General features: G+C 38.8%; 1 protein-coding gene across 7 annotated transcripts in view; it reads left to right on the forward strand.

Moving 5' to 3' along the window:
• The window catches only part of MYLK (myosin light chain kinase), a 211,858-nt gene that overhangs the window by 164,492 nt on the left and 19,742 nt on the right, over positions 1 to 27,624 (forward strand). For all 7 annotated transcript variants that reach the window (XM_080601101.1, XM_080601098.1, XM_080601099.1 and 4 more), the window contains 7 exons: positions 1,280 to 1,407; positions 4,390 to 4,543; positions 16,676 to 16,978; positions 20,594 to 20,632; positions 20,731 to 20,824; positions 21,641 to 21,844; positions 26,901 to 27,118. In XM_080601101.1, the coding sequence (XP_080457227.1) occupies positions 1,280 to 1,407; positions 4,390 to 4,543; positions 16,676 to 16,978; positions 20,594 to 20,632; positions 20,731 to 20,824; positions 21,641 to 21,844; positions 26,901 to 27,118 (1,140 nt within the window). The remainder of the gene's footprint in view (positions 1 to 1,279; positions 1,408 to 4,389; positions 4,544 to 16,675; positions 16,979 to 20,593; positions 20,633 to 20,730; positions 20,825 to 21,640; positions 21,845 to 26,900; positions 27,119 to 27,624) is intronic.

Genomic DNA, 27,624 nt, shown 5'->3' on the forward strand with positions numbered 1-27,624 from the left:
GTTTCCTCTTAACTGGCATTATGGTGACTTGTTTGTGTGTTTGCATTCTCCTAGGAAAAGCTATATTTAAAGCTATCCAGAATGTTCCTTTGTAAGAAACTGCTTTCAGTGTCCTAAAACTTTGACAGGCTTTTTGACTATTCAAGCTGTTTTCTCTGGCAGATGTGTGCCTCAGCCTAATTTCTTTCAGATACTTTCAAAACAAAACAAAGCAACAACAACAACAAAAAAGCTTTTCTAAGGAAAACAAACCACTTTGTTTTACTGACATTGAAAAGAAAATAAAAGCACTGTTTTCATGCCCAGTAGCTCTGTGCTTTGGACGGGAATGTTACATTTGGCAACGAAGTCATTCTAGTGTTAGGGACTCCCTTTTAATACTTCTGTCAAAATATCTTCATATCTGCCGTCCCTCACCCAAAAATATTTTTTTACCGTGCTGCTCCTGTAAAGCAACTGAAAAGGTTTAACCCTGGAGTTGTCAAGAATGTGATATTTCTGGCATCTGTCCCTAGCAGTTGCCAGGGGTCTGTCACACTCAGCATCACAATTGAGAGGCAGGAAATGGCACTAATTGAAAAAGAGAGGTTCTGCCATCTAACCATACCCAGATGATGAGAAGGAAGAGGAGGAGAAATACCTGTTTCCAACATGGAGGAATAAGAATGGGACTGCAAGACTGAAAAGACTGCAATACACAAACAGAAGGATGTGACATTGCTCATAGGAGAATTGAATATGATGAAGAAAAAGTTGATTTCCTTCCTTACCTCTATAATAGATGTCCCACATGATGCTCACCTGGGCACTCTAGAAAGAATATTCAAAGGCAGCTGTTGAATTTTAGATTTTATGAATGCTATTGATGACATTAGGGAGCAGGTTTGCAGACCCTTTCATCATGTGCAAATTGAGATGAAGTTAGCTGGGGCCCTTCAAAAATACAAAGTGAAGAAGAATCCTACAGCAAAACATTTTGTAAACTGTTTGGAATTGATGGTAGGTTTTGACAGTTTCCACCTTCAGATTTCTGTACCTTGGTCTTGTATGAGCAGCTTCTGATATGTAGATTGTTACTGCTACACTACAGTGGAATTAAAAATGTCCACAGTGTTGTTTCATTGCAAGCAACAGATAAGTGCCAGTCTGTATTTCAAATGGTGCTCTGAAACTGTTGAACCGAAACAAGTATGTGTTTTGAATTTTAAGAAAAATAGAAAGTCTAGTTACATAAAGGGATTTTATTTTTTTTTAATTATTTTTTTTTAATTTTGGTCAGCTACTCCTCCTCAGATTACTCAGTTCCCAGAAGACAGAAAAGTCCGTGCTGGTGAATCAGTGGAATTGTTTGCCAAGGTGGTAGGAACAGCACCCATAACTTGCACCTGGATGAAGTTCCGTAAGCAGGTAAATTCTTTTCTGTTCTGTTTTAACAATCATAAAAAATATAGCTGGACAAGAACTCCAACAACCCATCTTGTCAATCTCCTTTCTCCAGGGACTGGCAGTATCTATGTCATTCCTGTCATATGTTTTCTTCACCTCTGCTGAAAACATTACAGTGATGGAGATTTCACAGCCTCCATTGACAACCTATTGCAGCGCATAAATATCCATAACGTTAGAAATTCTTTTCCTAATGCCAAACCTAAATCTTTCTTGCTACAGTTTAAACCCATTGCTGTGTGTTCTCTCCCCTAAAAGTAATGACTGTTCCTTTGAGAAAAGCCTTAGACCATGTAATTAAATATAGTTGATGCAAAGGATGTAGTATCTGAAAGATATTTTTCACAGGAAATGTTTCTGTCCTTTAGAAACAATCTCTTCTTCATTGATGCTAGTTCTAAAGCTATGTCAGAGGGGCAAAATGCCATGTAGAAAACTTGAATGAAATATCTTAAAACACAAAGGTCACACTGCAAGGCATATCAGCAACCATGCTGCCCTTATTCCCTGGATTTAAAGTTCTTTCTACTTGAATTACTTTCCTTGTATTGTATTGCATATGTCCATAAAGGCAGCTTATAAAAAGAGTTTCTTTAATGAGTAATTAAAACACTTTAAACCAAACAATCCAATATGCAAGTACAAGTTGGAAGATGAAGTGCCGTGTTAAGACAGAGCAAATGTAAATATGTACTGTAGCTGCTATTGTGTTTATTTCATTCTGAATTTGTTATGCACTCTATAGAACATAAATAAAAACAACTCCTTCTACAAGGAAGTTTATATTCTAAATCCAGATGGGTCAGCATTTAATTGAAAAAGTTCTAAACAGTTTGCCAGTCCAAAGGGTATTCCAGCTTCCTTCTTTGCTAAGCCTAAATAACCTATTTTAGGGGAAAGAGTGTTTTTGTTTTCATTTCCCTGAACTCTCAAATTTCCGTAAAATTCTTTAATTTAGAGACTGGAATTAAAAAGCAGTCTACTCATTTCCACAAATATAGGCCTCAGAAGTGACACTGAGTTCCCCATTTGGCTGAGATCTGTCTTGGCGCATGGATAAAATGTACCCTTCAAAAGTGAGTTGCTGGTATGTGCAGGTTTCTGAGTTCATCAATGAATACAACAATCCTATTTGTGTAAATTTCAAGATTTTTACATACAAAATGAAAGTGCAAACTGAGACCAGCACCTAATACTACCCCTATCAGATCTCTGGTTCAACAGTTTTTTTCATTCGTAAAAGGATGGTAAAAGTAACCATCTTTATTATTTCTTTTTTAATTATTTACTGTGAGACAATCTAAAGGCTTGCAAAATTGTAAAATCAGATGGAGGATAATTTTTTTAGATGGGTCAGGATGGCAGGTGAATGGTAGATGATGGAAGAAAAGATGAAGCCTCAGGAAGGTTAATAAACACTGAAGCAGGATAAGTGAGGGTAGCAGTCTTTCACTCATTGAATTAAATGGGAAAACAATTACTATGTGCTGCATTATAATAGACAATAGTAATAGCCAATTACTATTACTGTGCTGCACAATTATTTTGCTTTCTTTTTCACTTATACTTCATCCCACCTTGTTTTTACCCTGAATTTCTTCCTCCTCTATACATGTGGTTGATTTCAACTCTGTTCCATTCCCAGTCCTAACAGTGAAAAGTACCCAAGTATTCTTATAACTTTCCTGTGGACTATTTGTTGTAATTACCTGAGCAAAGCCAGTGAGCGTTGAATTCCAATTTCAGCCCTTCCACTGTACACAGCAGTGAGCAGGAGGGATTCATCCTCTATATGTCCTTCCTCACATTTCCTCAGGTACAAGAGAGCAACTGTAGCCTCCATCAGGTATATTCTGGACAACTATCTTTTGCTGGAAGAAAGGGAATGTCACCAAGTTATGAGCCATACAGTTGTACATGATTGCAATCTAGTGATTGAATAGAATCTAGATTCCCTGATCTTAGCCTTGTAATTTCTTATTCTCTGAATATATGTGACAAGATAAGCCAAACTAAATAGCCTTCATTTTTAATGAAATTCTGAGAATGAGTTGGAAGAGTCTCATATCTAAAAAGGAAGTGGTGGGAGGAACGAGGGCATTGACATTGTTGTCTGTTTCATAAGAACACAGAGTACAACTTCTATAATTGCGATGTAGCATTATGAGGTTTTAAAATAATCTTTCATGTCTCAAGTTAATACCGATTAAAATCTAAGTCTCCTTGGCCATTTATGCTATGACAGCTTAGTTTCAATTAAAAACTAGTTCATAATATGCCTATGGTGTTCAGCTGCGATTTTAAGTTTGGGCTCTCCAGAAAATAAAAATGCCTTAAGAACGCTAAATCTGCTGTTTGTACTTCTCTCTGCACAGCTGTACCATTACATCTCCATTTCAGGCAACAACAACTTCAATTGCTCAAAACAATGAAACTGTTACCCTGATTTATATGGAAGTACAGAATAAGGCTGGTTGAGACAAGAGGGTAAAAGTCATAGCTATGGATGACTTGCACATTCAGTTTCTGAAAGGAATGGCAAATGAATTAGGGTATTTAGAGCTAAACCCTTGTGACACTGTGGTCACTGTGAGTTAGTTATGTGAGACCAAATTTTGTTCTTTTGCCAACTAGACAGTGTACACTTTAAGCTTGTCAAAGGGGTCATAGAAAGTGGAGATCCTGTTCCTTAGTGGAGTCCCACCAGAAACAAGGACCCTCGTTTCTCTTGCAGGACTGGAGCAATTGTAATGTTCCACTGCATTTCTAGATGTCTCATGTTGATTACACTCTTTATCAGCTGCACATAACTCACTGTTGTGATAGAGTTATCTGCAGATGACTATCATTATGCTAACCTTGTGTTGTAATTTAAGTGCTTTCATGTATAGAGGTACAGAAATTTCTCCCATAAGATCTTTTTTTTCCTTTTCATCTTGACAGATTCAAGAAAATGAATATATCAAAATTGAGAATGCCGAAAACAGCAGCAAGCTAACAATATCATCAACGAAGCAGGAACACTGTGGATGTTACACACTAGTTGTAGAGAACAAACTTGGCAGCAGACAAGCGCAAGTCAACCTTACAGTTGTTGGTGAGTCCATAATAATAATTTAGATATATACTTATGCTAGACAACAATCTACATTCACTTTATAATATATATGATGATATGCAAAATTAAATGAAATTATCAGATAAGTTAAGAAGACTGAAAAAAACAACTCTAAAATTATCTGGACTGTATAGCGGCATTGTAATAACCACTGTAAGCAACTTCAGTAGGGTTATAATGTGTTTTATTTTCCAAAATTACTAGCTATAGATGGAGGTGTAAAATAGCCCAGACTTTATAAAAACACAAGAAGAAAAAAAAGCTCATGTGTCCAATTTTGGTTAGATACCACTATAGTCCATCTCTTCACATTTAACGTTTGTAGCATCAAGATATTTGCTAGACTGCAAATTTTAAAACTGCTATTTCAAGAAGGCCTGAGATGACTCCTCTTAGACTGTAAATTTGAAAACATCCTGTTGCCTGGAGGAGGGAGGTTTTATCCTTCTAACTGAAATTCCTACCATTGTCTACTTGTTTTATAGTGACAGAAAGCATTGGATAGAGGCAGTCTGTTATGAATATGGAGCCCTTTACATTTGGAACATTAGACACATGTATTTTTAAATACACATCTAAACTACGGAAGAATCACTTAAAGCATAATAAAGTTTCAAACAGCCTTGTCAGATGACAACTTCAGAGCACCAGGTTTGTTGCAGCAGGCTGTGGATATCTACAGATAATTTTAGACTGGTAGACAGTTTCAGTATATATGCATATATAACTGCTTGAGTATTAGGGAAAACCTAGAGCTGTGACAGCTAGCTTTGAAAAGGCCAACAAACCCACCTTGGCATGGATGCACTGCAAATGGTTTCCAGGGAAATCTAAGAAATGTCTATAGGGAAAAAGGGTGATCTCTTCAAAATATTAGTCTGCATCCTTCTGTTCCTAGGCTCTGGTCTCTATGGCCTGTGGAGGGGTCTTGACATGAAGACCCCCTCTACTGCGGGAGTGAAGAGCATGCCCAGGCATTTGGACAAATTCTAGTTCAAAAAGCAAAGCTTCATCCTAGTGATGCAGTCGTAACTGCATTGGCTCTGCTGCCCTTACAGATATGTGGGCGAGTGAGTAAAGCAAGCGTGTATAATGCCAAAGGCAAAAATCGGACATCGATGAAATCCATGGCAAAACACCAGTAACACAAGTTGGACTGGAAATCCACTTCAGTGATCCAATAAATAACATGCAAAGTTGAATGAGTAGAATCACACTTCCAAGTACAATGGCCACTACAAAAGAGTGAATATCGTTGGTTGCGTACTGTTGTGCGTATCGACAGTACAAGTCTCCTGATTATTTAAATTATTTTTTTTTGTCTAATCTGTGGCACTGGTTGCAGTTAAAAGATAACAGTGAATGCGTATAAATATCCAGCAGATGCCAACAATATGCCATAGAATGCAAGAATAGATCATAGATAAATCATATTATTCCTTCCAACGGTAGGTTGTACAAATCAGAAGTGTAGCTAGGTTAAAAATGAAACCCTTGAAAAATTGATCCTCAAATAACTATTCTATATATTGTTCTAACTACTGCTTTTGTGTCCAAAGTCCCAACACAGCTGTCTAGCAGCTAGAGGTAAGGCAGGAGACAATCTGCTCTTTACATGTCCCCTTTTATCACTCCTTCCTAGGCAACTGCTGCAGTCTGTTAACTGTAACAGGTTATTCGGCAAGATGGATTTTTTCTAGCTGAACCAGGCCAACAGTTCCTATGATCTTGTCATTATGTGATCCTTGCCTCATTATTATATGTCACTGTTTCATGTCTATTGGAATTAATTGGCTTGAAAGTCTTTGAATTCTATAACCTTATAAAGCTACATCTCAGCCTCCTGCTTTGCTTTTTCATAAGTGAGAAATGTGCCAGAGAACAGTGGGATTCCCAGAGATGCTTTCGGGAGAGTTGGGTGAAGAATCCTTACAATGTGCTGGAGTTTGCCATGCATTTTGGCTGATGACAAGCTATCTGTTTCCAACTGAAAAGAATAAATTCCCTCTTGTAAAATTGCCAAGCTCTTCAGTGAGACATCTCGCTGATGTCAGCACTGCCAAAGGCATTACAAAGCCTCAAGATTTGTAGTTTGCTCCATATGCTTTTTAACGATAGATTCTTCTATGTGGGTCCTCAAAAATGTGGGAAAAGGGGGCAAAAAAATGTCTTCCTTCTAGGGAGTAGGTTTGAATCTCACTACTGAGATAAAATCCCTCACCCCATTTGCGCCTTAAAAGGTTGGAAGATGTTGTCTTTTCTCCAAAGCCTGCTCTAGTCAGGATAGAGAAGATGTACTTCTCTAAATATGCAAAACATGAGAACTCAGTCTACCAAAGCTCATCCTTAGTCCTAAATTCTCACCTGTCCATTCTCTCTGCTCTGTCCAAAGTACTGGGAAGAAACTTGCTCTCCCTGCCCTGATCCCCCATTCATAACAAGGGTTTGTGGAGAAAGCCCTGGTGCTAGAACTGAGTCAGCTATTTATAAAAAGAACTATAACTCTGTGAGAGCTGCCTCCCTGTCAGTTCACCAATGAAAGGCCCATCTGTGTGTATGCTCTGTGTGCAAAACATTGCTGACTGACCACAGTCCACAGTTAGTCTTGAATGTATTGAGGAAAACTCAGATACAGATTCAACAACAGATACAGAACATCTGCTCTCTGGAGGAGTGTGTCTGAGCTGACCTAGAGCTATGTCTCAAAGTAATGGGTTTTTCTATTCTGAGTTTCAGCAAATCAAATGCACTTGTTAAAAAAAAAAATTAAATAAATAGGAAAATAAAGAAGTATTTATTTTATTATTACTTTTACAACCATGTGACTTGCAAAATCTTCGTGGTGATGGGCAAGTTTTCCACGTGAAAGACTCCAATACATGTTTCCCAAATTAAATTTGGACTGTAACACATGACAGGGAGCAGGTTGCCCAGAAAAGTTGTGCAGTCTCCATCCTTAGAGGCATTCAAGTTCAGACTGGATAAACATCTGAACAACCTGGTCTGGCCTTGTAACTGACACTGCTTTGAGCAGAACCTTCCTGAGGATATTTAAGACTGTCCTGGATCTTCCTTTTTCAGTTAGGAAAGTAAAAGTGGGAAAAGAAGCACTTGAAAGAATTCCAACTGTATTCTAGGGATTTTTTCCTTTACAATTTTAATGAATATCTATGAGCAAAATGTCCATTAAACTCAGCCTCCAGTGTAATCTGTTTGCAGTCCACACACCAGATGCAGAGATATCTAGTCAAGTTAGCGAAGACCCTTGTTAATTGTTTGACAGGATGGTGTGATGATGAGTACACAGGACTGAGCCACCAGGATGGAGTCTTGAGTTTAACATTGCTTTACTGTGTACCTTTGTGCCTGTATAAGCACTAATGATGCTGGGAGACCTGCAGTAGAAGGAGATGACATCCAAGTTAAGCAATCTCTTCTCTTAAAGGATAGACGGTTTCCAAAATGTCCATGTTGAGTTCTGTGTTGTTAAGATTGGCTCTCTCAAATAAGCAATTTCATTAGCTGAATGATCTCTCTAGGGAGATTTTTTGCAACATGTTTCTTCTGTTCCAAATCCAAATCAGCCTGATGTGGGACTGAGCTAATGATTTACGGCAGATGCTGTGTCAGATTAAAGTGGACTTTTGTTGCCAAAGCTATATTAAATGAACCAGTGGTGAGCTGAGTCTCAAATAGGACTGATTTAGGAAAGGTAGAGCCCTCACTCTACAGTGATGGCATGGAATATTCATTCCTTCTATGCCATTTATTGGCTGTATATGTGTAAATATATCAAATTGCTGTTTCTGAACATTTTAGGTCTGTGACAGGAATACCCTATTCTGCAGCCACTTTTGAAAAGGAACTTGGTCTTCATACTGGCTATTGCTGGGTACTATGACAAAGAGTCAAAAGAATAACAGAGTATTCAACAAGGAGAATGTGGCACTAAAGAAGTGGTCTATTCTGCAGCTGTGTTGCAAGCCTCTTTCATGATTTTGGGCAAACTGCTCAATGTTTCTATGCCTATAATACAGGGGTATTCTGATGTTCACCAGGGTTTGATGAGTACTTTTTGATATCAGCAACTTTTTTTTGTTTTTAATACAGAATTAAAAGCACATGTACTGCCTACCTGTGGCAGTTTGATCAACTTTATAAATCCTTTAAATCTGTGTTGTTTCTGGTGTAGTTGCAGTATTGCATTAAAAAAAAACAACACAGGATGATGATCAGTGAGCTGTAAGATAGATACATACGCAGAAGAATAGGAGCAATATTATTATACCCTGAAAAGCTCAAATATTATTATTGTATATTTATTATGCTAAGCAGTTGTGCACATAACGTGTACTTTGTGTCCTTGTGCACTGTTGAACAGTGATAAACCAAATACTTAACTATACTTATATTTAAGCACGTTGCATGCAGGCACGTAGTATAACATGAATTCATTAAGTAATACCCTCTCCTCTGCACGACATTATAATTCTGTACTTGGTTTGTGATGGAGAGGTTGCATTCTGGGACAAAACTGTTATTTCCATGCCCTTAGCAGAACCTGTATGAGCAGAGTCTTTCCAAGCAAAAATGAGAAAATTGAGAATTAGCTGGAGAATAAGATCAACACTAACTCCAGCAGTCATTGAATATAATGGTAGGATTGCTGATTCTTTATATAAAGGACTTGGTCCTGGTTCAGCAAGTGACATAGATGCATGCTACATTAGCATTACTTCTTTGCCCTTATTTTGTATTACAAGGAAATGTAATAGCGTAATCAACAGTTAACAGTGGCACTATCAGCATTTTTGTGAGTGCCTGAGAGGTCTGGCTCGGTGCTAGCTGCTCAGACTGAGTGGATCCAGCGGTGATTAGAAACTGTGTTATCCATCTGGAAAAGAAGAGAACACTTCTGCAGACAACACTGCAGCTCAGAAGTGCTAACACGACTGCTTCTGAAACTTATTTCATCTTCTTTTGAGGAGCACCAGATTATATCTTGCAATAGCCATGTGATTCCCTGTTTACATCTAGGATCTGAGAATGCAGTGAATTTCCTAAGAATATGTGGGTGGACTTGGCCTCTAACCTTTAGCCTTTTAAATTCCTTTGGATTGCTGAAGGATTTTTGTTACCAGTTTTCTGGTTAAAGGGCAACTAGACTGACAGTTAAGGAAGAGATGTCTTCTCTTACTGTTTTTGTTTCTGTTGTTGTAGTTCAAGAGTGCTGTGACCCCCACTGTCAGTCTCCCCTCTAATGTTTGGTGGCCAAACTCTGCTGCCACATCAAAACTAACTTATCACAGCAAGATAACAATGTATAGAGGAAAAACAGCTTACATTGCCTTATCCATCGGTGCCGACACACTGATGCAGCTTTATTCCTTGAAGGGCCATCTAGTTTCAATGTCATTTCTGTTAAGAGAAATTATAGTAGAACTCTCTGCCTAGTTATTTTTCCTCATAGTTGCCTTCAGCTTTCTTCTGGTGAAGAAAAGGAAATATTACAGCACTATTTCTCACAACAAACTTCCTGTATTTTACCTGCTGTTAAATGCCAGGAATGTCTTACTTCCTAAGGAATAATTCATCATGACTCCAGTTCTGCACATGAACACGGTGTTCCTAGGACCTGAACTCACACCATCAGGGACTTGAAATCAGCTTACAGTCTCACCAGGACAAGTCCTAAAACTTAACTCTGCCTTTCAGGAGACAGGTATCAGAGGCCTAATTCAACCTGTTATCAAACCAGTTGCCTAACATGTAGCACATGAGTAATCTGAATAGCTTGTTGATTCAGGCACAGGAACAGATGGTTTAGGAAAAGGGCTCCTGAGAATGCATTATATATTTGTTTGTTCCATTAGGCCTGTGGCAGAAGGAGATGTTCTTGTGCTGAGGGCATATGCGTAGGAGTGGTGAGATCTGGTTTCATTCCCAGTTCCATTCTCCTGTGTGTCCTTGGGCAAGGTCATTTTACTCTTTTATGCCTCGGTTACCCCACTGGCAAAGGGGGAAAAACAGCACAAAGTGGTGCTGTGCGCCTTCAATGTTCACGAGCTATTTTACCTGCAGGTCTCAAAAATGCAGATTTTAAACAACAGTTTTATGTCAGCGTTGTGGGGAGGGATCATACTTTGAGGAGGCTAGCACGAGTCTGCTGTGTGTATTAAAAGGGACGGGTGGATTTCAAACTCTACCAGAGCTGCAGGTGTGGAAGTCCCCTGAGCTAACTAACCTTGGCCATATAGTCCTTGGCTCCTGCTGGGGAGGCTGCTTCATTAGCAGAAAAATTCTGTTCATTTCATCTTCACTTGTGTTATTTTGAGGGAGAGTGCACACATTCTTTTCTACTTTACTTTTATGCTAAACCTACGGTGCAATAACACCCAGAAGGGCATTAGCGGGTGTAAAGGGGTGCAAAGGGGTAATAATCTCTCTACTTACAGCACTCCTGTCCCTTGGAAAAAAAAAAAAAAAAAAAAAAAGCTGCAGGGCATAGTTTTCCGAGCACAGCAGAGAGGTCTGCCATGACCCTAAGCCCTGTCAGCAATAATGCAGGGTTCAGTTATGGCCTTTTATGGTTTCGCTTCTCTCCTGCTGATGAATTTCAAATGAAGGCTTTGCCAGTGCTGTCGGCATGGACAGTGTTCAACTGGCTTTTGCAGCATATTAAATACCTTCTCTGGCTAAACAGCCCGTGGGATGGAATTAAATTGTTTCTTTCTGTCTGTTCTTTATCTGGCAGACAAATATCACAATAGCTAATAATAGTGTTATACAGTAATATGATAACTGGATTTAGAAAGAAACCAAACCAATTTTGAGAACACATAAAGACAACTACTTCAGAGACATTGCTTCAGTGCTGTCTCTGTTGCTAAAATAACTTTTTTTTTCAGGGCCAATGGTTATATAGTTCTGTTTTCAGAGGCTTTCTACTGCAACAGCTTTGCTGCTTAAAGCACTGCCGAAGCCATGCAAGCTCTGAATGTGCAGCAAAGCCTTGGAGCTTTACTTTGGCTCAGGCTGACCGTCCCATCAAGTAGCAGAACGATTGCTGTTTCCCTGCGCTCTGAGTTAGATAAGGAGAATGCTGCCTTTTTTGGTCTCCTGGAATGGTGCTTGTGTTCTGCAGACTGTAAACTTAGCAGCGCTAAGAGGCCAATGAGGTCTGCATAGCACGGTTTCAGATTTTGTGGGAGTCCTGTATGAGCTGGGGTTTGCTACCTATACAGAAGGAGAGAAAGTCTCTTATCAGGAGGAATTTGGGATTACAGACCACTGAAAAAGGCAAGGACCTCAAGACAAATCTGTTTCATAAATAACAGTGATTTAAATATTGTGCATGCTTATGCTTTATGCTTCTCAGAGTGTACAAATAAAAATTAATTAAAGGTTACTCCAGGGTGTATATCAAAACCTGTTTACCAAAATATCTCTGAGAATTTGTCTGAGGAGGGAGTGCAGCTGAATTCAATTTGAGTAAACAAGAAGTGCATGTTTCAATCCCGGTATGGCCTTAAATGTGGCTTATACATTTCATGCGAGTCCAGCTCATGACTTTACCGTCTGCCCTAATGAAAGTATGTCACAAAGAATAAACTGGAACCTGACCTCCTTGGTCTGGGGTAGCAGTAATTTATGTCTCCGTTTGTTGGGAAGTACCTTCTTTCCTAATCTGTGCCAAGTTTGCTGGAGCACAAAGGGAGAAAAGCAGTCGAGTCCCCTTTCACATCACCTCCACTATCCTCTTACTCCCCTGTGCTTGGTGAATAGTAGTACATGGAGCAGCTGCTGCTCCTTCCCCTGTGCCATTAGTGTCAGTGGCTTTACGCAGTCTCTATGCTGCTGTGCAGAATAGTCCCTAGGGCAGGCTGGAGGCCAAGTTAGCTGATTGCCCGTCTCCTTTGCCTGCAGCTGGGCTTTGTGAGGCACCTCAGGGCAACCCTACTCTTATTCCTAAAGAGATTACCTATGGAGCTTTGTGCTCGAGTCCCCCTTAGCATTTAGCTATCCAACCTGCAACTACTTTGTTAGCCTTTGCTAACTATTAGGCAAAGAAGGTGATCATGCATCCTAGTAAAAGAGGTATAAGTACTGCCAGCTACAAAGGGGGTGGAGCTTGTAGGAATCTGGGCAAATTCAGTAGGACTATGTGGACACAGCCAATTTGACCAGGACAATCTAGAGTATCATAAAGCATATCATAAAGCATAGCTATATCTTTATTTTGGTGTTATAGTCATTCTGTAAATTAGTCAAGACTGAAATACCCCTGGTTTTCTATACATAAGACATCTTAGGATAGAGAACATACATGTTTTCTTTTGCTGCATCCAGTAGTGAAGTTGAAGTTAGAGACTGACATTTAAAATGAATTGTTCCCCCTACCATTAGAGTCCTATGGAAGTGTTCACATGGAGCAGTGTTATCTTGGAATGCACTCACTTCCTTGTAGATCATATTTTGGCTTGTGGTTATGGTTTGGTATGGGACAGCAAGAACAAAATTGTGGTCCAGTGAAGCTATGTAAAATCCTTGCAATATATGCCTAAGTGTGAAGCACGTGTTTGTAAAAGACTGCACATGATATACAAATGAAACATTGAAGATGGGCAGCTCAAGGATGTAAATGATATGCTAAACACTAAAACAGAAGGACAAAATAGAGAACTGTGCTGGAACTTCTGCAGCCCTCCTCAACCCACTGGATATTTTTATTGGAAGCAGTTAATTGTGCTGATAGAGATTTCATATTCCAGAAGGGAATGTAGTTTGGCAAAATGTCCTAGCTTTCAATACAGACAGATGAATAAAGGGTAACCTTTAAAATCCCCATGGAATAAACTATTGAGAAACAAAACAGACACATGGAGAGACAATCTGTAAATTCTCTGAATGTGCAGAGCTGTAAAATACCATCCAGTCTGATATCAAATAATTTCTAAGCGTGGTAAAATGGTATATACACATCTGTCATATTAAGAAAGAGCAAAGATTAAGCTTTCTTTCTTGTTTATGATCTTCCATAGCAGCTACTACCCCAGTATTTATACATTGAGCAGATCTTCAAGCAGCAGCACTTGGTAGGCTTCAAACAAAAATGTGCATCTTTCTGGCTTGAGCAAGTCCAGCCGGGGTTACAGGTTCACTTATTTTCTTACTGGGAAAAAAAATATATATATTAGAAATGTAGAAATATTCCCAAGACTGGCAGATATTAGACTAAAGTAATGTAGCATTTTCTTGACAGCTAATGTACCGTTGGCTGTGAATGTTTTCTCTCTAGTGATCACACACCTTAAAAGCCTTGCTTTATGTAAGCTATGCTGGTCTAAAGGGTTGCCATTATCCAGGTGAGTCACGGAAAGTTTAGGCAACTGTTAAAGCATGCCCAGAGTTTCATTTGGAAACAGCAGAGTGTTAAAAGTCAGCAAAGAAGTCACTGTGTTCTCATGTCCTGCTGTGCTCTGCAAAGACTGAAGCACATGAGTTCTTTTCTCCTTCACTTTAAAATTCAGTGTATAGCTCTAACCAGAAGCTGTCAGATGTATGGATCTCTATAACCTCGTCTTCTCTCTGAAATGAGGGTTTTAGTATTAGAGCAAGCTACTTTTTCTTTTTTTAAAAATAAATCCATAGTGCCCACGTTTAGCTGTGTGCATGGCAGATGTCAGAGAATCTGCACTAGTTTGACAAATCTGAACAGATGCCTCTGGAGTGTGATAGACTACTGGCTCTTCAAAGTATTTTCCCCTTGCTATCAGCAACTGCTCTTTTCTGTTTGGATTTAGGATAAGTCAGCTGTTACTTACCCAAGTGCTTATATGTGCATCCTGAGATGGTGCAATGATGATTATATAGGAGGAAAGTATGACACACAGCCAAATGTTCTTCTGAACAGATTTTGAAGAGGACAGAGGCAGTATCATTCCCCATGAGGTCTCAATGCGTAATAATTTGTAGTGAAAAGTAGTTGGCTGTCATTGCTACTTGACTGCAAACATATAACGCATGTGTGCCATGTAAACGGTTCTCTGGAGCCTGGTGCAGTATTGCAAAAGGGTGGTGAAATTGTGAGTGATGTGAGCACTGACCTCTCACTTCTTGCCACCCCAAGGAGTCTGGGGCACGACTACTGCTCTTCAGGCACCAGGAGCCTGAGATTCTGTTCTTATCTTTGCTACAATCTTTCTTTCTAATCTTGGACCTCTTTCTAATCATTTAACGTCTCTGTTATTCAGACCATGATACCTTAAACTACAAATTTATGCTTGTTAGTAGTCCCTTTTATTTTGCCAGAGAATGAGACCAGTAAAAAGTGACAACTAAGCATGGCAGTAAGCCATTCCAGAGGTTAAGGACACCTATTTTGTTTAACAAAAGATGTACAGTATAATGATGACTCCTAGTGGAATGGTGTTTTAAGTGTTGCCAAATTGAATGCAGATAAACCCACGCTCTGGCAGCCTATCTCTCTTCTGCCTGGGCATTCTCACATTGAAGGCAGCAACAAACCCTTGGTGCTCATCTCTCTTCCTCTCTCCCAATCTTTTCCCTCATACTTAAAAGTTCTATTCATACAACTCCTAACATGTTTAAGTTGGGGCGGAGGTGGATATTCAGTGATAACTGCAAATGAGTTTTCTCAGAGAAATAAATCATTGGTCAGTGGAACTCTGTAGAAAGAGATGGCCCTGTTCCAGGTGGTGAGCTGTCTTGATCCTACCCCATTTTCCCCCTCTATGAGTAAAACCACGGCAGTCAGAAGGAGAGGTCTTTCTCTCCAAGAACTAAAGTTGGGCTTCTGGCAAACTGTGGCCATTTCTGTCTGCTAAGTGAATTTCCTAGGGATGATAATTTCAGTCTGGAGAGGCAACTGATATAGTCTACCACAGTAAGGCTTTGATCAAAGTCCATAGCAGTTTTCACCAACTTTTGGATGATTTTATTGCTCAGAAAGTTGCCAGACCAGCCAAAAATACAGCCACTCTGCCTTTCTTAATGAAAAAGTGATAATGTCCTTTATCAGTTTTAACCAGCAAAAGGGGACAGGATTTTATCAGTCAGTATCTAATGCAACCGCTGTAGCATCTCACACTTGCTATCCTTTAATTTTCATCTTCTCTCATTTTATTCCATCCTGTGCTTTCTCATTCAGCCTTTAGCCACCAGTTCACCCAGATCAACATCATCATTATTTTGTAGTTTTTTCTAGATTAATTCTGAGAGGATTATTCCCAGGGAAGACATCTAGTTCCCTTTAAAGTCTTTAAAAGTGCTTAACTTCATAATTCTTATTTTTAATCAGTTATTTTTTTTAGAAGCCAGCATTCTTCTGTCTTAGGAGAACATTCATTTCAGTGACTAGTCAATGATTAAACTTCATTTTGAAAAAGTCATATGACTTCAAGGTTTCTGTATTTTGCCAGACATTTTTATAGTTGGTTGCTCATCTACACACCAGGTTCTGATGATATTGGCTTTTTTTTTTTTTAACCAAAAAATGCACCAGACTTCCAAAGTCTGCTCACATAAAACTCAAGATCTGTGTTTCTATGTCAACACACTGGTTTGGGTATCTCTGATACCCAGGTATAGTTGGATAAGCGGTGCATAGAGGCTATGAAATGTTAGCAGGGGCCTTGAATTATGGAAGCAGAAGAAGAGAGCTTGGGGAATAGCGTCACAGCTATGGTGACTGTTAGAGGGTAACCCTCTAAGGAAGTTCATCGAGGAGAGGTTTGCACTACTGTGGGAGATTTGATTTCAGTACTTGCCAGCATAGTTGTGACTGGTTTTAGTCTCAATGGTTTCTGTAACGACAGCTGTGAAGGGCATTAGGCTTCAGAACAGCTTAGCAGGATGCCCAAGGACTGAACAGCCCATGCTGAGGCCCATGTGGGATTGGCATCTGTGTTTGCTAATTCAGGTATGTCTGCCTGTGCTACAGCTGTATTCTTACTCTAGTACAAACCTCTGAAGCAGAGCAATAGCGTGGAAGGAAAATGGTTGTTAGCTAGGGCAAGTAATACCTTAACAGAAGTCCTACCTCTTACCCTTCCAATTTCATCTAGTGTGCTTTGCATCTGTTTTTTGCAGATAAACCAGACCCACCTGCTGGAACACCTTGTGCATCAGACATACGGAGTTCCTCCCTCACTCTTTCATGGTATGGCTCCTCTTACGATGGTGGAAGTGCAGTGCAGTCTTACACCGTGGAGATCTGGAACTCAGTGGACAACAAATGGACAGACCTCACTACCTGCCGCAGCACGTCTTTCAATGTGCAGGACCTGCAGGCTGACCGGGAGTACAAATTCCGCGTGCGAGCTGCTAACGTGTATGGCATCAGCGAGCCCAGTCAAGAATCTGAGCTGGTCAAAGTTGGAGAGAAACAAGAAGGTTAGTTTTTAAAAGAAAAGTCTAAGTTTAATTAAATCATAACAGTTCCCCAGTAGGGTCAGGCAGCTTTGCCACACTCCTTCGCACGTGCTTCTGTGCAATGAATGCTTAAGCTGGCTGTAAGCATGCTGAAGTCCCTTTGTAGCTTCATGTGGGTGTCTGTGCTTATGTTTTCTGTGCATCAATTGTGGAAACTTGGCTTCAGAAATCCCTAAAACCTGCCTTGTGAAAGCAACCAATAACTTGACTTCTGGCTTGCTCCGTGCATGCTGGCTGACAGACTTCTGTCGTTCAGCACACAGGTAAAGGGAGATAAAATATTTCACACGTTACCCATTCAGACCTTGCCCAACTGGGAAATTATGTTTGGTGGCTTACCTGAAACATACTGGGGGATTCATTTCACTTTATAGTGGACATACCATAGAAAACCAAACCAAAAACACTATCCCAAATTTGCTTTTGGAAAAAGCAAATGAGCTTGCTGCCAGGCAAGCACTGAATACACAGCAGAAATTGAATTAGCCTCTCATACTAGACATGATTTCTGTGCTTCAGATCCCAGCATGGTAAAGCACCTCAGTCCCGTTGCCCCTAATATACCTGATCTTGTGAAATTGTGACTTGTATCCTGCTTAGCATATTGGGTTTGCAGCATTGTATGGGTGATAAAAATATTTTTTAGAGTTTTTGATTCCAGGTGCAATGCATGTAAAATATTTTTCAGTATGCTTTTCCTCTTGTCTGCTTAACATCTTCTCAATTAGGCTAATGGGAAGAGTTGGAGTATTTTAGAAATTATTGTAAATTGTTACAAATGTTTTAAACACACACAAAGAAATCAACATTATTTTTTTAAAAACAGATTTTGAGTACAGATTTCTGGGCACACCCACATCTACCTACTGTGCAAGGATCACTTTGATATTCCTACCACACTGAAAATCCCAGAACCAAATTTTCAGCACCAAAATTATGTATTTTGCCATGTTTCCTGTCTTTGGAGAGTGGACTGTGTGTTGTATCTCTCCCTCCTTATCTTTATATGCAGAGCTTTAGAGTTTTAAATGTCTCACATAGTCCTTGTGATGTTATCTTTCATTGCCACAGCAAGACAAAATGATAGCAAAATGGTGCAGCATCACAAAGCTGTGTAAGCTTCTCAACAGTCATTTCCAAGCAAAAGGGAATCATACTCCAAGTGTTTTAAAGATTTAGAAACTGATGTAAATCAAAATGCAACTTCTCTTCAAAGGGAGAAAAAATAATGTTAAGAGTAGCAATAAAATTGAAAGAAAGCTAGGCGGTATTGGCTTTTCATAATAGAATTCCCTGTGTTTGAATGCCCTCTTTCTTTAGTTGCAGGACGAACACCTTCTAGAGCTGGGGACCTGACCTGTTCCTAGATTTGCTTTTCCTAGAGCAAGCGCTACTTGTACTGGACCAAAGCAAACAAGCTATTTTTATTTTTAAGTCTGACAGTTTTCTTGCATAGATTTAACACAAAGAGTCTATAGAGCAAATGAATCATTGTGATACAAATTTTTAACAGTCAAAAAGTTTCTTTGGGTGAAAAGAAAATGCATTTTGTTTGCAGGAGGGTGGGTTGTCTTTGTGCTCTCAGTTCCAGGGCTTCTGGCTTTCTGTTCTTGATACTGCAGCTAGCGTGAAGAAAGGGCAAGTTATATAAAGCGTGATTTTTCAAGTGCGTGAGTGTAGCTGGTGCCTTAACTGAAGGCAGTGGAAAATGCACATGTTCAGCACTTCTGAAAGTCAGGACATTAAACTGTCATCTATGTAAACACTTAGCTGAGTAACAGGGGATTTTCCATTACTGCCAGGAAGAGTGATTACTGATTTTCATACTGAGGTGGCCGTTACATATCAGCAATCTCAATCTCAATAAAATTCTAGCAAAGAAAGGCATGGGTAACTTTTCAATGTGAATTTCAAGAAAACAGCTACTAAAATAAGGTAGTAAGTCACAAGAGATTAAAGAAGACATTGCCATGTTTGAGGAAATCTTTTTACCGTTAACACACTTCTGAGAAAGGTTTTAGCACAGCTATGCAGAGCTTACAAAGCTCAGATATATTCTATTTAATTAATTTAGGCTTGCAGTTGTGAACCAAAATGTTTCAAGTTCATGTCTTCAGTATAGTGTCGCTGCAGAACAGGGAACTGACTTCTTTGTCTAATCACCGTTTGGCAGACCTTAACTACGGGCAGTGTGGCTGGGATCAGCTCCCTTAGGCAGCCCTTAAAAGGGGAGGAAAATGTGATGTGCTTTCTGCAAGTGTGGTTTCTAGCTGAGGAAGATCTGAGGACAGCTACGCCTGCATGGGGAGGGCTCGCTTCCCTCCCTGCTCTTCTGGTAAATGACTGCAAACCAGCGAGTCTGTTTTGGGACATACAAGGGTTGCAAATCCTGCAGGAAGAGAGGAGGACTTTAGTAACAGATTATATTTACTTGATTGGCTTTTCTACCGGAATACATATGCAGGGTTATGTCTTGAATATGAAAAGGTGATGCCTGCATCAGATCAGTTACCTGCGCTCCCTTCATCTTTCTTTCTATTTTCTTGTCCACTACTGCACTTAACTCTAAGGCAAATAAAGGTGTCCGGAGTAATGTGTTAATGTTTCATAACATGAATTGGTTGACACAGTAGGGATAAATCATTCGATTAGGCTTGCACTCTATGATGACAAAGTGCAGCTTTGGCAGCTACAGGGAAAGTCGTACAGGTCCCCATGAAACTGCCTTTGCAGCTGCTCAAATTACTGGTCATAGCCAGAGGTCTTAGGAGCAAGTCCAAGCAGTGTAAGTAATGTATAGCAACATTCCAGCTACCACCCCTTTGCCTCATACCTGCAGGCAACATAGGGAACAACACACAAACTGGTGCTACTGACAGTTCATTCACATGAGAATAAAAAATTATAATCAGAACACTCAGGCCAGCTTCCAATCTGCCTTGTGTCATGGGGCTTGCTTACACCTCTGCATGCCTTTGAATATTCCTGCAGAACTGAGTCTCCATTTGGACATCTTTGCTTTCAAAGTTCCATGCTCAGGAAGGTGTACACTCTCCAAATTTTCTAGTCATCTTGAGTCTGAAAAATGCGCCTCCATGCTTTGTGGGAAATCTTTTCATCTATGAGCATGCTTTAATTTTAGGTTTACAATTGCAAAAATGCATCAAAAAGCCAGAAAAGGATTTGTCATTGAACCAGAAGTGTAGCTATTGATTTTAATATTTTTAATTTATTTTCTATTCCATTAAGGCTTTCCTAAAGCAATTTATTAGATGATTTTGAATTGATTCAGTATGCTTATGTTTCTACTAGGGCGGTAAAGTAGCCAAGCACTGTAAAACACAAGAACTAGATTTATCAAGAGATGGTGACTGAAGTTTGACTATGTAGTTATTAGAAATGAAAAAGTGGTGAAGAGATTTTAATTATGGAGTTAATACACAAAATCCCTGACTGGTTTTGCTGCTTAGCCATAAGGGTCTGCCAGTTACCCATGTTACTGTGAATAATTTGACTGCTTTATGTGAGCACAATATCCTATTTAATGCATTATTCACGTCTTGATTTTCTTTACAGAAGAACTTAAAGAAGAGGAAGCGGAGCTATCTGATGATGGTAAGAATTTCATATTTTAATCAGGAAAAAATAAAAGCTATGTTTTTATTTCATATTCTATGGAGGTTTTAATCACGGTCCTCACTCCTTATTTGTAGAAGGGAAAGAAACAGAGATTGAATATCGGACAGTTACTATCAACACTGAACAAAAAGTTTCAGATGTCTATAATATTGAAGAAAGACTGGGATCGTAAGTACTATACTGTGCTTTTAAAGACACATTGCTTTCCAGGCTACTAAGAAATTACAAGGCTAGCAAAAAAAAAATAAAAATAAAGAGGAACACACTGTGCACTTGCATTTCCATTATATCCATCAGTGGTTACAAGATTATCCTGCCCACAGGCTAAAATCTCTGTTGACAGTGGTTATAATCCCAAGAGCATTAATAGTATTGCTCAGAGAAGGTCAGCGATTAGCCTGGCTGTTTCTCACTGCTCAAACTCATGGTTATGTGAATTGCATGCCATGATAATCTTTGAGCAATTTGTGCTGCTGGTGGTGCTGAAGGGCAGAGGATCATGTACGGTTCTCTTAACAGAGCTGGCATTTATCCTTCTGCTGGCTAAGTGTGTCATAGAGGTGCAATTGTACATATACAGTGAAGTGAATTGAAAGTAGACTCTATCATTCAGGTTCTGATTTCATCTACATCCTGACATTTCACTTCAAACCTGAGATGTTTCCTACCTTCTGCTTCTACATAGGTATATGGCCTATGGAGGAAAACTTGAGTCACATGAACTAAAGAATGCTAGGTGTCCCTTTTTTGAACCCTCTTGTATAAAAAATGTTAATTGTAAAATTGGGGTCTCTCTAAATATGGTAGTCATCAAAATTTCTTGCAGATTACTCTTCACAAAATCAGTACAGAACAGTACTCGATATGATAATTTTTTTTAATTTCAGATAGTGTGGTTGCACTGGCTTATTTAGTAAAATTTTGCTAGTCTTTGTGGACCATGCATTGTAAAAACATTTTATGGAAATAGATGTATGTTTTCAGGGGCAAATTTGGACAAGTCTTTAGGCTTGTTGAAAAGAAGACTGGAAAAGTGTGGGCAGGAAAATTTTTCAAAGCATATTCAGCTAAGGATAAAGAAAACATAAGGGATGAAATCAGCATCATGAACTGTCTACATCATCCAAAACTCGTCCAATGTGTAGATGCCTTTGAAGAAAAAGCCAACATCGTTATGGTCTTGGAAATGTAAGTATAAAACGGATCATGCTAACAAAGCTAATAAAGTTGGAAATAATTGTGCATAGAAAAGTAGCAACTTACCTAGATATGGGTGACTGACAGAAGCTTCAGAGTCTGCAAGGTTTCACACCTTGTAAGTTTTTCCAGTCATTCATCCAAGCTGTTTAAACCGTGTAAGTAAATCTGTGATGTCTTTCTTTAAAATCAGTGACGATGTGTTGCAGACTTCATTATCTATTTCATTTGGTTTTTAATCTAGTACGTGTAGTGCTTTTCTGCAGCTCACTCTTCTATTGCCAACTTGGGAGGGGAGAGAAAAAAAGTTAGTTGCAATTTGGCTTGTTTTTAGAACCAAAAATGTGCTTGAGGAGGAGAAAAAACATTTTTCTTTAGGAAGTTCTAAGCAGATGTTGAATAAGCTTGTGTCAAATTTCACCTACACACTGACCAGTTATCTCTTGCAACGAACTGTATGTGGATGAAGAACAGGCTGTAGAGGAGAGAGATATACTTGCAAATGCAAACCTTAAAGCTAAATTACAACAAAACAGTTGAATTTCCATGAAAAAATCACCCAGGGAAATTTATAGTATCCAAGAGGTATTGAGAACACTTTGTTCACATCAAGGGCAATATCCAGTTTTTATATTTTTAAGAGACCTTAAAAAGGGATTAGTCTGATGAGTTTTTCTTGCAACAACATAAACACTCTGATTGTAAAACACTTATTTTTAGTAATGGAGATCCGTCTAAGAAATATTCACCGGTCAGCACAGTGAATGCTCCAAATCTAGACCAGTAGATGCAGAAAGATGGTTTACACTGTAACCCATTTGTATTTTTGTTTCCAAATTTGTATTCCAAAATTGTAAATTTTGTTTCCATATTCGTATTTTTTGTTTCAAAAAATAAAATAAAATAAAATCTAGTTAAACATGACTTGATCTGCCCTTAATATCAAGACAGATTCTGTGTCAAGATCCAGGTGTCGCAGTTATAGAAGGGGATTTCTTATCTCCCTGAAAGTCATTACACTCTTTATCACAAGATTTACAATTGAGTAAAGCTGGATTTGAAGACAGCCTAGGTTGCTTTCATGTACTTGCTGAGTAAGATAGCAATAGCTATCTTCACCTCACAAAAACTGCTTTGGGCTACTAACTCTACACCACCGTGGGAAGGAGAAGAAAAGCGCCTTAAGCAGTGCTATAAAGCATCTCACAGGGCTGGAACTTAGGCATTGAAGATAGATTTCTTTTTTCTTCGTGAAAAGAGAAAGTTGAGAACATGTTCATACACTAAAATTCATTATGAGAAAAGTATCTGCACACTGAGGAGTGGAAAGTAGTGGTCAGACATCAGAAACACTGAGAATGAGCATGCATGACCAACGTGATGTTTGCATCATGCGTAATGCACCTGCTTAGTGTGAATCCCATACTTGTGGCAGTAGCAGCTGGAAAGAAAAGGAAATCCTGATCTGTGCTGATGTGTTTTCCCAAAAAGTTACATCAGCCACTGTGCTGCTGCCACATCTAGACAGCTGCACTTTAATGGGCTGTCTGCTGCAAGGAGAAGCTGTTTTTTTGCTGGCTGGAACTGCTGAACAAGAAATAGGTTGTTAGGAGCAAAAGAGACGTTATCTATTATCTTGCTTTCTTGGCATTTGCCTAGATTATGTGAAAGCTGCTATTGCACTGGCATATTTCAGAGACTGAAATGCCGTTATACAACCTTGGTACTTATGTGCAAGACGGTGCTTTTATTTTTAGATTCAGAAGTTGAACAAGCTGATGATGGTAAGGGAAGGGAGCCCTACTTAGCTTGGAATTGGAAGCTGGCAGACTTAATGGAAAACAAGGAAATGTATAAAGAGGTTTGAATATCATAGGGCTTTACACTCCATTAGTTCCCCGCTGCAAAGAAAGGGTGTTTATTAAAAAATATATATACAAAAATACAAACAAACTTAAAGTAGTTTTGCTAACCAGTCTAATTAGGATGTGATTTTGGTGGCTACACAGGGTTTTGAAACCCCATGTGGAAATTTCCATAGCGTTAAGAGCCATAGGAGGAGGAGATCTTAAAGGAGCATGCAGGCAGGCGATAGCCATCAGTCCCTGCTCTGGAGCAGGTCTGGGCAGTGAGATGCTTCTGTGACACCTTTGTGTCAGATGGTTTAGTGGCCTCTGCACTGTCACTGTCCCCAGGTGACACAGTTACAGCATGGCAACTGCACCACTATTGTTTAGAAAGGCACCAATGGATCGTTTCTGTTTTATCTATTAAGCTAATATTTCTTTGCATGTCAGGGAAATTGTGGCAAGTACTTTCAAAAATTCTTCGTATCCAAGCTATTCTTTTTATTCCTACCAGAGTCTAAATAAGTGGATTTTAAATAAATCAAGCTCATCTGCCATTAGTCCTCTGCTAAACCAGATGTTAGCAGTGACTGGAATTTAGCAGCTCCCCCTTGCACTCAGAGTGGACCTTTTGACGAGGAGCATCTTTGGATTTTTCTTCCTGATATTAATCCTGAATTTTTCATTTTAATTTTATTCCTACATCTTTCTTACAAGCTTTTAAACTTTGCCCAGCAATTCTTCTCTCATTTTGCAATTTGTCATACCACTATTTTGCATTGTTTGATTTTATATGTATAATAAATTTAGGGTTTTTTCTGGTCATTCATTTTAAATTAAATGCTATAGTGATTCAATCATTTGATGTGCTCTTCCCTGAAAACCTTCTTATCTACTACCATTTGTTAGAAGTCGGGGCAAATCTCAGGCATTTCCTTTGCAGATATAATACAGGATCTGTTCCAAAATAAGTATCCCAGTGGAAAAGGAGCTTAAAAAACAGTAGCATGTTGTGAACAGTATTCAGCATTGGGAGCTAAGTGCCTTAAAGTACATTTTTACATACTTCAGATAGTCAGTTTATTTTGACATAGATAAGAAAATTATTGTGTTGAAAATTAAGATTATTAAAGCAAAATTGCAGCAGTCAACTCTGCATGTCTCCATTTATTTGGTATGATTTAAGTTGACACAAGTCTCTAAGGTTTTGTCTTTGTTTCAAAGGAAGATTTATCAAAATGCAGGGAGTATTTGCTTGGGCAGCTCCATGGTAGAGTTTTCTCACTGTTCTTCCATGACCAAAATATTAAAATCAAATATTTTAAGTGTGTATTCTCTGACTCTGTAGAGAAGAGTATTTCCCTCACATTGACCTGATTAGATGTTTAATTCTGAGACAGCTGTGACTGTGTGAAGAAAGCCTGCAGAAGCAGGTCCTGTTGTGTGTATGCAGGACCAAATCTGCATTGGTTCGGTTCAGCTTCCTAACCTGTGAAAAATTAACCTGCATTTCACTCAGGATATAAATGGAAAAATTTGCGTTCTATAAATGCAATTGCAGTTTAATGGTGCTTCCAGAGTGTCTGGTGGTCCTAAGGTAAAAACAGCATGCAGATGCATTAAGAGTAATTCATTTCAAAATTGTATGCTAAAAAGTGGTGCTTGAGGCAATGGTACAATTTCTGGGAAACTTTCTCTTTAAGGATCTAAAAAATATGTCAGTTTTCTGTTAAAAATACATCCATGTTAACAGTCAAAAAGGAATCCATACTTTTTAGTATCAGGATGATAATTATTTGGAACTGCAGAGTGCTCCAGTTATAAATATTTTGCATATAGATGTTTTCATAAACACATCCATACAAGTTAATGTCTTACTGCAGTAACAAAATACTTGATCCCAGGCACATCAGAGCTGTTTTTTCAATAGCTATCACCATATTATTGGCTTTATGTTACAAATGTGCTCTAATCCAATTCAACCTCTGAATGTGTCAAGTGTGTGCTGTTCTTTCTATTTCCATGTTAACAGGAAACTGCAGTAGCATCTATGATTATATATTTTCTGAAATCTTGTGGCCAAAGCAACAGATGTGTCCAGAACTCCAGATGTTTCAATTTCAGTATAGGATATGAGGGGTGTAATCCAATATCTGACAACTTGCAAACATTGCAAGGCCATTTTTCACTTGCGTGTTTTCTTTCTGTAACTGAAATTACATTTGGCAATAAGCATGAATGCTGCAAAATCTTAAGCCATATAAAGACCATGAAACATTTCAATTAGAGCAGATTTCTAATAGCAAATTTGCTCTAAACACCCCTTGCTCCCTTCTGTATCAGTCATTCATCTGCTACATCCAAAAACATAGTTCCCATCTTTGGACACGAACAGATGAAACAGTTGGTGATTACTCAGAATTAAAAAAAAAAAATGCATTTTGTTTTATTAAATCTATGTGAACTGTCCCACTTTAGTTCCACAAAGAGTCCAAACCAGGAGATTCTGCCCTGGAAAGACTACTTATTTCACATCTTAAATGAGCATAAAAATGGAATTGACCTACAAGGAGTGTGATGATGGTTCAGCTAAAAATACCAGCACTGAAAAAGTTGTGGATTATATTGCCCTGCCATAGCTAAGGGGGAAATTCCCACTGAGCTCACTTGGGTCAGAAATTTACCCTTTGAGCTTTGCATTCCAATTAAACATATCATTTGAATTCTTCCTTCTGCAGACATTCTTTGTCACCCTCAGCCTCCCTTCTTCTCAAATGCCTTTTTGCTAATCTACTAAAAGTTTTGTCCTTTTCTATGACCCATCCCATACTTTGGGATCATACTCTTGATCCACACTTTTTTCCCCTCCTATCCTGTATTGTAGTTTTCTTGATTTCTAAATTATGTTATCTGCACTTGTGTAGTAATGGAGCATAGAAAGGAAGGAAGCAGTGAGAAATGTCAGTTTGGAGTCTGGAGTGGTGGCAAGGACACATCAGAGGTGTGACAACCACATTGCACGCAATTGACAGCCAGGTGCAGGTGGCTGAACGATAAAGGATAATGACATCAAAAAATGTAGATTGTATCCTGGAGTGACTACTGCAAGCTTGAAATACTTGGATTTGTGTAAAGGAAATAGTTTGATTGCTCTCAAAATGAAAATGGTACAGAAGCCCTCTTTTTTCTGTCTTTCCTAGGGTTTCAGGAGGAGAACTCTTTGAACGAATTATTGATGAAGACTTTGAACTGACAGAGAGAGAATGCATTAAATATATGAGACAGATTTCAGAAGGAGTTCAGTACATCCATAAGCAGGGTATTGTGCACTTGGATTTGAAGCCAGAAAATATTATGTGTGTCAACAAGACTGGTACAAGTATCAAACTCATTGACTTTGGACTTGCAAGAAGATTAGGTAATGATTTTTCTATTTCAGTATGATATGGGGAAAGGGACAGGACAAGCATTAAATCATACTTACCATTATATTCTTCCATATAAAAGAGTAAACAGAAATGTTTTATACAAAGAAGTATGAAACTAGGAAAAAATAGAAAAGGGGAAAATAAGACATTCCAGAGAGAGAGAAGGGCACCTCATCTTTGAAAGTTTGCAGAAAGTAGCTATTTTTTTTCCGTGGCCATAGTATACCTGTAGATTGCAAGGTAAAATATACAAAAGTACGAATATTAACAAATATTACTTTTACTATGAGAAACTGTAAAACACTAACTTTCTAACTCTAAGAAATGGAACAAAACCTCAATCTGCATGAGTAGTATTACAAATATTTGAAACTTTTTTAACAGCAGAATTTAAGGTGAAGTTCTTGAAGACTTCCAAGTATGGATAGTTACACTGAATTTACACCTACCTATTAGTGTTCTCGTTTCCCATCCTAACTAGCAACATATTGTTGTA

Source organism: Anser brachyrhynchus, assembly GCF_964034855.1.
Source record: "Anser brachyrhynchus genome assembly, chromosome: 7".
NCBI classification, from domain to species: domain Eukaryota; kingdom Metazoa; phylum Chordata; class Aves; order Anseriformes; family Anatidae; genus Anser; species Anser brachyrhynchus.